Below are 11,979 nucleotides of genomic sequence, written 5' to 3' on the forward strand. Positions count from 1 at the left end.
ATTTTTCGCCGAGAATCCAATGGATGGGGTGGATTTCACCAAAAACATCATTGTGGGGCCTACCAAACACCTCAACGCAATCACGTGCACATGGCTCACGTCCGCGAGTTCTGGGACTTATGGCCAGTTGTGTGATCAGGGTGTTGATCGACTGGTTGATCTGGACTGTCCATAAATTTAGAAAGGGGCCATTGACCCTAACCATGGAGGTGGAATCAAAAGTTGGGACAATCAGCGTCCCAAACTACCCAGAAAAGCCAAGTCGGGTTACGAAAGGTGAGCCGCGCAAGTGGCTTCTCTTGCGAAAACCTTCACCGACTCCAGCCTCCCAAACCGACCCTTGTGGCTATAAAAGGAGAGAGGATAACGTGAAGAGGATCATCTAGGTAGCCGTGGAGGCAAGGAGGGACGTGTGAAGCTGTGGAGGAAGAGAGAGAGAGAGAGAGAGAGAGAGAGAGAGAGAAGTGGACGGCCAAGAGTTCTCCCTATCCTTCCTCTTTATTTTTTTCCTTCTTTCCTTTATGTTTTTAAGAGTCTTTAGTTTGATCATGTCTATAATTAGTTAAACCTCTTAGCTAGGGCTAAGAGGTGAAGCTTGTAGCGTGATGGGGTGTTTTCTACAACTTTGATTCATGTTTTATGAACTCTCTTTGATTATAGTTTGATTATATGGAATATTCATAATTTTTAATGGTTTCTTGTGACTTAAATTACAATGGATCTGCGATAGCTTTGAGTATTTTTATGCTTGTATAGAAGTTATGCTCATAAGATCCCCACTTTCACCATCGTCTCATGGGCATGGTAGGGTGACGGAATCCTTCTTAACGTTCATAATTCTCTCTTAGATTGGATGTGGATTAGTTAAATTTTGTTATTTGCTTCGTCTCATAGGCATGGTTTTGTGATGGAATCAATTCTAATTCTCATACCTCTCATCTCTTGAAAATTAGATCAAAGGAAGTTCAGATTTGGTTTTTAATAATATATCTTCCAACTAGATGAAGATGGAAATCTAAATCCAGTTGTGTTCATGAATCAAGCATAGATCTCCTTGATCTCTACAAGTGGATCCTTAGCACCTTAGTTTCCCACCTTTGAATTTTACAAGTTTTAGTTGGAGTTATTCACTGTTGTTCTTTTAATTTTCTTAATTTACACTATATTTTCTTCTAGTTCTAGTTCTAGTTACTTTCATATTAAGTACAAGGTTTAGTACCTGTGGATTCGACCTCGGTCTTACTGAGATTATTACTACATCGCAGCCCTACACTTGGGGTTGTGAACACATTGACTATGAGATTTGCCGGTAAAGTTTTGTTTTCAATTATGATGGGACAATTCATACATATTTATTTTAGGTCTATAGATTTACGAAGGGGGTTACTACAACTAATTTCTTATCTAACAACTCAGGTGATAACCCAATCGAGTATACTAAATAACATGAAATGAAGGAGTGTGATGCTCCTGAATTAAATAAAGTTATCATTAAAGATGCAAATGTAACTATAGTACCTACCACTACATTCCTGGTAACCTTAGTGTCAGACTAGGGAGTATTATCTGTAGGTTGAGCTAGGTCCTCTGTTTGGTGTGCGGTGTCATTGCATGTCTGCATCGTATCATCCTAAGATGGTACTGGATCATCGTATTTACGAATTGAGTCTTCATACTGTTGAGGTATATACTCATATGATTGAATATGATTGTTTGTGGATGAGGTTAGGACATACACATGCCTTTGAGTAGGTGGTCACAGTGCCTGATTCCTTGGCCTTGGTTATGGATACTGAGGAGGCCTAACTTAGTATTGTGGTTGTTGTAGCTGTTGCGGTTGTCTCAAGTACGCTGGGGTGATCCTTATTGTTGTAGTCTCAAGTAGGGTTGAGAAGGCCTTTGCGGATTTGGTTGGGGTGGTCATGAAAATGCCTGCATTATGAGAAGATATAACAGGGATCGCGGATACTGGTGGTTGCATACACTATCCTACAACATGTCGTTCCAATCCATAATTATAACAGTGTCGTGGAAATGACGATGAAAAATGTGCTAGTGCTGGATTGCCCATCATCATTGTAATTGTCATTTCCCTTTTACCCACATCATACTTTCCCATAAATGTGGGAGGTATGATCCTGATGTTACTCCTCATGTCCTTCCTTTAATTTTTAAACTAAATAGAAATTTTATAAAATTCTCTTAAATCAAATTTGATCACTTTAAGTTTCAACTCTCAGTATTTCTTCTATATACCTTTCACCTCAATCACATCATCAACTTACTAAATTACTAAAATGACAAGTTAATTTTGCTCTTTAAAATACTCTAATTCAATTATCTTATATGATTTCGAGTTGGGTGGTTCCTTGCATTTCTACAATAAGTCTTCATTAAAGATGATATTTCAACTAATTAGTAACTTATGAGCAATATGGTCACATAATGTCCACCTATTAAACATAAGCTATAACATAATTCTTAAATTATATAGAAGTTATAAAACTCTCTTAGGTCAATTTTAATCACTTCGAGTTTTAATTCTTAGTATTTCTTCTATACATCTTTCATTAGTTTTATCTTAAATTATATCATTAACTTATTAATTTTCTAAAATGATAAGTTAATTTTGAACTATTTTAAAATATTCCACTTCAAATATCTCATGTGACTCCGAGTTGGGTAGTTTTTTTTTCCTTCCTTCAAAAATTTTTATTAAAAATAACATATCAGTTAATTAGTAACTTATAAGCAGTAGGGTTATTTATTTTGTACCCGTTTGTTCAATCTATATATAGAAGAAAATTATTTTTTAGATCTTTCATCCAGCTTAGTCCTTGACTCTTTGAAAATCCATAGCAAATCATTATTATAAAAAATCATCATGATAGAAAGTTCTAAAAAATGATTGATCAATAAATTTTTTAATTTTAGAATCTTCCAATTAGGTATAGTCATACAAATTTTTTTCAAAAGTACTATTCAAGCCTATCGGAATTCGACATGCTTCTAATACAATTCATAAATATATGATTCATACATTCAGCCACTCCATTTAGCTATGAAGTACTCCGACCATAAAGTATCTCTCAATGTCATGTTTACTGTAAAAACTCTTAAAATCTTGTATGTTGTATTCTTTCAATTCTTATATACTTAATATTCTCTCTTTTAATTTTTAACCAAAATTTTTAATTTCATAAAACAAGTAAAATCATAACTTTTCCCATTGAGCATGTAAATTTGTAACTTTCTAAAGAAATCATAAATAAAATTAAATAAAATACATCAAACCTTCATATATGTAATAATGGTCTCCAAAGTATCAAATCAATTAGATTTATATCATCATTATTTTACTAGCAGAAGAAGGAGAATATGCTATTTAATGCTTTTTAAATAAGAAATCCTTAAAAAATCTAAATTAATAAAATTTAAAGTAGGAAATAAATATTAATAAAAAATACATTTAGTCTTTAGTTGTTCATATATCATAATTGTTTATTACAAATAGTAATAAACTTTATTAAAACATTAGCAATAATAACATCACTGACCAAAAGATCTCCGTTCAAACAATAAAAAAATCATCTATCAATTCTCCATTTACAACTACTGCTCATTTTACAATATTTACCTGACCATGTTTACCGAAAATTTTATAATTATCATCATCAAATTTTTTACAATGATAAAAGATATTTCCATAAGTTTAGTACACCTTGCATACCTAAAATTGTATGTGTGATACCACCAAACATAGCGATTTTAACATCTTTAATTCTCATAATTTTGTAGTGTTATCATTATCATGTAAATTGTGTCATTATCATATTAAAAACAGTGGTATTAAAAATATTTGAACAACACTAAATTAAAGAGATATGTAACAACACACTTGTTTATTTTGACGAATTTAATTTCTTGTTGGAATGATGCATGTACACAGTTTCTCTCTTTGAAATAGTTCTCACCCCTTGGCAGACTCTATCAATGCAATAGGTTTCCAGCATGTTATCTGCAGGATACAATCACCTGCGTATGTTTTTTACTGCTTGCACAAGCCACCTGAAAACCTAACACGAATACCACAATGACACTTTCATACATATCCAAATATAAGGAAGGAGAAAAATATAATTTCAAAGAGAGAAAATGGAGAAGAGTGGTTTTGTTGTTTTTATAAAAACCATAAAAGATCATCCCCTTAGAGGGAGAGAGTGAATCTTGATCCCACCACAACATGAATAGATGGAGTTAAGATGCGCCTGAATTTGAGGCGACTTGTCTTCCTTAAGAAAAATAGCTTTAGAAAGTGCATCACATCCAATGGTTTTAAAAAGCTAATTTAAAAAGGATTATTATTATTTTATTTTTTAAAATACAGAATCAAACCCATTAAGATTATAAAAAAAGGACCCACCCAAGCCTATCGATGTTAGATTTGCACCACTTATATGTCAATCTTATGTGCACATGCCCAATTAACTAGTTTTATGATTGATTTCCCCCTTAAACCAGCCTCGTACATATGCACGAGTTTGTCATAATATAACATTTTATGATGTGTTTCGAACATCTACCCCATCAATCGGATGCATCATTCCATCGTGGGCCTAGGTCTCAAAAATCAAGTCAATCCATGACTTGTGTGGGCCACACCACATACAGAAGTGGGGAGGGGCCGTGCACCATTAAAACATTCATAATCATTTTTTGGGCCCACCGAGATGTGATTTACAAATCCAGCCCATCCATTATGTGTGTCCCACTTGGATGAGGGTTCAGACCAAGTTTCAGCAGCATTCAAAAGTCTAGTGGGCCCCACCAAGTGCTTTTATATGTTTTAACGATGTCTTCACATGATTTTAGATGGTATGGCCCACCTGAGTTCTGTATATGGCTGATTTTTAGGATATCCATAATTTAGAGGGGACCCATCAAATGCACGGTGTTAATGGTCAACACGTATCACAGTGGGGCCCACACAGCTCGACCTCACCGGAGCTTATCACGAGGTCGAGCGCATTGTACCTTTTCCCATATATTTGTGTTTCCTTTTTCTTTTAGATAGTACATGTTTCCAACAAAGCCATGTGTGCAAACACTACTAAAACTAGGCTTCACATAGCTTTAGAAACCAGTGAGGAGTATCTCATTAAAAACCCTGCAGTTGTTAACCATTTTTGTTTTGTATGCTCCACCTGAATGTAGTTAACCGGACGGATAGGATACTCTACCCATGTGAGAGTGGTGCACTTCTGTCGTTCATTGCTGGAACCACTAGATGGACGTTCGGATCACTTTTCAGCTCAGCCATACGTGCCCCATCATGGACACACCAAGCCGTAGACCCCAAGCTCGACTGGTCAAATGATTCGTTCATCATCTAAATGAAAGAAAAACTTTGATGCTCTGGAGGTGGGATATTTGATAGACAGGCAACAAGAAATTGTACATATAGAATCCGCTTAACTCAATCTAAACCGTCCAAATAGGTATCCCTAATTTAGACTACCCGATTTCAGCAAACTAGTGTGTGCTAATAAATGGTTATGATTGTTCAATCCGCCTTATTTTGGGAAGATTATCTTTCCATGGTGGGCACCACAATTTGGACGGTTTGATTTGTGTTACTGGATGCCTCGTGATAATTTCTCATGACCTGCGTATCAACACCACCAAACCGGAATCCTCTGCCACACCGGTTTTAAAAAGTGCCCAAAACACTTGAGCTTGTGGACCCCAGCATCTTGTATACTGTATGTGTAAAATCCATTCCGTACATCAGGTGCCCTTCATTCTAAGGCTGTGATGAAAAAATCAGCAAGATCTACAACTCGGGTGGTCCACTCCACAGGGAACAATGGAGATGGGTTACCAACCATCGGTTTGTGTGTGGGGCCACCATAATGTTCATCTTTCATCAAATCGGTTAATCAGGTGTAAATAACCGCTATAAAGTGAAATTATAAAAATCAACCTGATCCAAATATCAAGTAACCCACAACACTTGCAATTACTGTCTTTAGTAGAAAGTTTATATTATTCCCATTTTTTTGGCGCATAAAATTATTTTACCGGGATGATATTTTGTACATATGGTTAAAATAATGGTTATCATCTGATGGACGGAGTGGATTCACATTAAAAATATATATATGGCGGGCTTCACAGAGCTTGTGTGTTTCTTAAAATAGGTGAGTAGTCAACTCGAGTCCGTATGAAATGAAATCCGATTGCGTACTGAGTAAACTCTGTTTGCCCCACCGCGAATGCATATGGTCTATCCATGCCGTTCTAACATTTTTTGGTCTTATTTTAGAGGTTGAGACTAAAATTTAAGCATACCCAAAGATCAAGTGGACCATACCATAGCAAATATTTGGAATAGTGATTTCCACCGTTGAAACCTTTATAGCGCCCACAGTAATGTTTATTTCTCATCCAACCGGTTAATAAGATCACATAAACATGGATGAAGGGACAACACAAAAAAATCTTGATCCAAAACTTCTTGTACCCTAAGAAATTTTCAATGGTAAATGTTCAATTCAAACTTTTTCCTGTGGTGTGGTTCACTTGAGCTTTAGATATACTTTATTTTTATTCTCTAGCCTTATAATTATCTAGTAAAATGGATGGACGGAGTAGCTATAATACGTAAATCACACTGGATCCCACAGAGTTTATTCAGTACGCGTAGCCTACTGAGTTATTCAGTACGCAATCCGCTTCGTACGAAGGACGCGGATTGCCTAATCCGTCCGGGCAGGGATCTGTGGGGCCCACCGTGATGTAAGTATTTTATTCACTCCGTTCATCATTTTTCTCATATCATTTTAACATATAATATTAAAAATAAAGCAGGTCCACAGCTCAAATGGACCCCACCAAAGAAAGCTGTAGTGATAATGACACCCACCGTTGAAACCTTTCTAAGGGCCATTGTAATGTTTTTTTTTACCATCAACCTATTCATAATATCATGTAGACGTGGATAAAGTGAAAAGACAAATATCAGCTTGATCCGAAACTTCTCCAGCTCTCAGGAAGTTTTTAATGGTGGACGTTCAATCCCCACCTCGTGGTCTACCTAATCTCTGGACCTATATCATTTTTAGTATCACATATTAAAATGATCTGAGAAAAACGATGAGCGGAGTAGATAAAATACTTACATCACAGTGGGCCCCACAGAGCCCTGCCCAGACGGATTGCCTTCCGGGCGGGGGTAGGACGCAATCCGCGTCTCCGCGTGAAATTGCCCAACTCGCGCTTTGAATGGTGAGAAGAGAGTAAACGCAAGGTCCGTCACGGCATCGGCCCGTCCTACACGCTCATAAATGTGCCATCTCTAAAATAAGATGGTCCGGTCATCAAGTGGGCCACACTTGCATGAATAATGTATGGACCAACGTCCCAAATTCAATTTACATGTGAGCGCACATGCTCATTGGACCCACCTGATTTTCTGGCTACCGTATGTCACACGTGCTGCCCGAAGCATGCACACATGTGCCAATTGCATGCGTGGTTAACACGTGTGGAGTGAGTAGGCATAATGAGTAAACTCTGTGAGCCCACCGATGATGTTTTTTTTTTAATCCAAGCCCTCTACCTATTTTGCTAGTTTATTTTAAAGTATGATTTTAAAATTGAAGCATATCTAAAACTCAAGTGGACCATCATAGGAAACCTATGGTTGAAAACCACTTAAGTGGTACGGAAATTTTAAATCAAGTTGATAATGTGTTTTTGGATGTATGTGTGACCTTATGAATACGTTGGATAACAAATAAACATAACTTTAGGCTCTTTGAAGGTTTCAACGGTGGATGTCATTATCCCCATTGTTCCCTCTGGTGTGATCCAGTTGAGATTTAGGTATAATTCAATTTTGGGTTCATGTTATAAAATGATCTGAAAAAACAGATGGACGGCATGGATAAGAGACATACATCACGGTGGGCCCGACAAGTTTACTTAATACACTAAAACGTAGGCTGTAAATGGGCCGGGCTGACACATACAACCCGGCCCGATTCATTAGGATTTAAAAATACATCTCTCACAACCAACACGACCCTTTATCTTATAACAAACCCACGTCCCCACATCCTCTCATCTTCCAATCTTCAACCCTCACATCATCTCTCTCTCCCTCTTTCGAAAAACCGCCTTCGGCATCCCCTAATCCCCTCCGGCAAAACTGTTGGATTTTCGCTGGGATCCGCCTCGAATTTGACATCATTCTCGATGGCCGAACCAAACATGCGGCCTTGTGGCTGTTGCAACAGTTAGGTCTCTCTCCATCCGATTTGAGAAGGGCTTGAACTCGGGCTCAGGCTTGGGTCGAGTTCGGGCTGAACTCTATTGGCCCGTCACAGGCCCGGGCCTGACTCTAGCCACTGTCAAGGGTCAAGCATAGTGGTCCCGTCGTGACATTAACGTTGCATTTATCGCTCTCTTCTTTGAACATTTTACCCCCAAAATCGGCCATATCTCAGAATCAGTGGGCCGCACCATCTGAAATGGACGCGGCTTCGGTGGTTCGGGAGAGCCACCCAGCTTGGTGCTTCTCGTACTGTGAGGCCCATTGTGATTTATATGTTTTGTATCCATTCTGTTCAGCTGTTTTGCCATCTCATTTTAGGGCATGAGACCACAAATGAAATTGATCTAACTCTTAGGTGAGCCACACTACAGTAAATAGTGGTGATTGATCCCCTACCATTGAAAACTTATCAGGGGCTACAAAAGTTTTGGATCAAGCTAATCTAGCTTGGTGCTTTTGGGACTGTGAGGCCCATTGTGATTTATATGTTTTATATCCATTCTGTCCCTGTTTTGTCATCTCATTTTAGGGCATGAGACCACAAATGAAACTGATCCAACTCTTAGGTGAGCCATACTACAGTAAATAGTGGTGATTGATCCCCTACCATTGAAAACTTATCAGGGGCTACAAAAGTTTTCGATCAAGCTGATATTTGTGTTTTTCATTCAAGACCTTATCAACTGTTGGGATGGCAAATAATAATTACGTTGGGGGTTAGAAAGGTTTTAATGGTTGGTGTTATTATCTGTGTTACCACCACTAGAGCTGGCTAGAAACTAACAATCCTGTCACTACAAGAAAACCCACTTTTACTGACGAAAATATTCGTCGCTAAATGCTATTTTTTCATAGGTAAACAGTTTTACCGATGAAAAAATTCGTCGGTAAAAGACCGACGGGAAAGGCTTTTATTGATGAAAAATGCAATAGCAAGATTTTTACCGACGAAGTTTTTCGTAGGTAAAAATAAGTAAAAAACTTTCACCGACAATGTTTTTCATAGGTAAAAATATTTACAAAACTTATACCGACAAATTTTTTCGTCAGTAAAAAACTTTTACCAACGATTTTATTTGCGGGTAAAAATATTTACAAAATTTTTAAGTAAAAAACTTTTACTGACGAATTTTTTCGTAGGTAAAATATTTCATGATACTTTTACCTACGAAAATATTTGTAGGAAAAACGTGGATGAGACTTGTACCTACGAAAAGTTTCGTAGGTAAAAAACGTGGATAAGATTTTTACCTACGAAAATTTTCATGGGTAAAAACATGGATGAAATTTTTACCTATGAAATGTTTCGTAGGTAAACGTCTCTCTCTCTTTTTTTTTCTTTTTTTTTTTTTTCTAATTTTCCAGCACAAAATTCTTAATATACACATGTTACAATATATTTCATCATATTCTTCCTGATATACACATGTTATATAATATATTTCATCATATTCACATTCATATCCATCTAAACCGAAACTACGTAAATCCATCCAAACATAAACTACATTCATCCAATCACAAACAATCTTATCCACATCACATTCATTCATGCATAAATATATATAAGTTTAATATCATAAATAAAATACAAAAAATCACAAAAATGAATGCGGAGGTGGTGGGGCATCAGTGGGTAAGCGTGCAGCGAGAGCCTGAAACATCTCCGTCATCCATCGCTTATGCTCCACGCGCATCTCCTCCATCCTCCTCTCCTGTTCCTCCCTCTGCCTCGCCTGCTCCTCCATCCTCCTCCTCTCCTGCTCCTCCCTCTACCTCGTCAGTTCCTCCATCCTCCTCTCCTGCTCCTCCCTCTGCCTCTCCAGCTGCTCTCTGATGTTATGGACGACGACCCTAGCTGTTGAACCTCTCTCTCTCTCTCTCTCTCTCTCTCTCTCTGCGATTTCAACTCGGCGTATGGCGCTCTCGCCAATGACGATGGATCGACTGGAGGCAGCTCTAGCAAGTGTCATGAGCTTGGCACCATGGCCAAGCCCACGCACATATATAGAACGGGTGCCAAGTACCTTACCCAGGATCTCTGGCTCACTCCGCTGAGTACCATCAGGAGTGGGCTGACCGCATAAGGTGTCCATCACCGCTTGTAATTAAAACATATGAATTTTCATAACAAATGACATTATTATAATTCAATGCAATTAATTTTTACAATGTAAGGATTTTTATCCAATTCTCGCTAGATCTAGGATGTACCCAAGATCCCGTTGCCTGCCGACAGTAAGTCCCTCTGTAGAGGTCTACTAGTCTGGGCTCATGGCCAGTGACGGAATCTCGCTGCACAATCGAAAGGACAATAGAGTTAATATAAATGCATGGAAAGAATATATCAACTTAATAATTACCAGTAGTTTCTTATCATGTCGTGACGAACTTGTACAAATAACTTTGAACCAGGTACGTGGTTCACTTCTGACTTTCTTCTATTGTCAAAATTTATTTTACTCCTCTTCTGAACACATTATTCATAATACATTGTCATTAATTACAAATTTAATTTTTACCTTAAGATATTGTAAATATGTAAATTTTACATGAAAAGACTCAAACGAAAATCTCTCTTAGAGTATCCGTCAGTCGTCATGGGTAACGTGCAGCAGTGTGGACAGTACGCCCTCCTCATGGCTCATGCATCACTTATACCGCTTGTGTAAGTCACCGCAGTACTCCTTGAACTGCTCCTTGACCATGTCATCGACGGCATGGGAAATGTGTGGAACACTCAAATCCAAATCAAATTTATCCTATAGTTTCGTAAATAATAGATTAAGGCAATAAACGTATTAAGAAAATAACTTAACCGTAAATAAACTTTTATAAAATAAATTTTAATTTACTAAAATTTACCTGAAAGAGCTGACGAATGAACTGCTGCACATCATCTGTCATGTCTACCCAACGGGAGGTGGTGGGGGGATCAGAGATCGGCATAAGACACCGACATTCGATGTAAACAACCTGACATTATTCTCAATAGGTTTAATGCAGTCTTGTGGGAACTTTACCATCACCCTACCCTCACGCGTAAGTCACTCTAAAAGCAACCCACGCATGGGTCCACGTCCTCGTCGGCTGGTCGACGATGCTGTTGTAAAAGAAATATGTAAGTCTAAATATAAACAGAAGTAATTAAAAGAAATATATGTCTAAACTTACATGCAATGCCCGGTGTATGCGCGACCGAGGGATCAGATGCCTGCGATGTAACATGTGACGGCGATGCTATCTCCATCGCATCACGGGTAGAAGGGGTAGATCCAGTGCGCGAACGATGTGGTCTCCCACCTGGTATCATCACTGAATATGTGCAAGCTACGAACTTATAAATTTAAACAATGTCAATACAAGTGGAATATACTAAAACATTATACAAGTAGTGTTAATGATACAATGCATTTGTGCTTATACTTAGAGAGATGATTAAAATATGATTAAACCATTACACTATAATGCAAGTAAAATATAATAAAACTGTAAACTTTAATCTATAACCCTTGAAAATTTTATTACACATGTCATTCTATATTAAATACACATATTTTGTTGTAATGCAAGTGGAATATACTAAAACATTATACAAGTAGTGTTGATGATACAATGTATTTGTGCTTATACTTAGAGAG

The 11,979-nt window shown here is 37.6% G+C and overlaps 1 protein-coding gene across 1 annotated transcript in view; it reads right to left on the reverse strand.

The window, feature by feature from the left end:
- The window catches only part of LOC131228834 (uncharacterized), a 53,516-nt gene extending 42,271 nt beyond the window's left edge, over window positions 1-11,245 (reverse strand). Inside the window, exons 1-2 of the mRNA XM_058224688.1 lie at window positions 11,204-11,245; window positions 10,553-10,633 (exon numbers count right to left, since the gene is read on the reverse strand). Of these exons, the coding sequence (XP_058080671.1) occupies window positions 10,553-10,633; window positions 11,204-11,245 (123 nt within the window). The remainder of the gene's footprint in view (window positions 1-10,552; window positions 10,634-11,203) is intronic.
- Window positions 11,246-11,979: the final 734 nt, after the last annotated feature.

Source organism: Magnolia sinica, chromosome 16 (assembly GCF_029962835.1).
Source record: "Magnolia sinica isolate HGM2019 chromosome 16, MsV1, whole genome shotgun sequence".
NCBI classification, from domain to species: domain Eukaryota; kingdom Viridiplantae; phylum Streptophyta; class Magnoliopsida; order Magnoliales; family Magnoliaceae; genus Magnolia; species Magnolia sinica.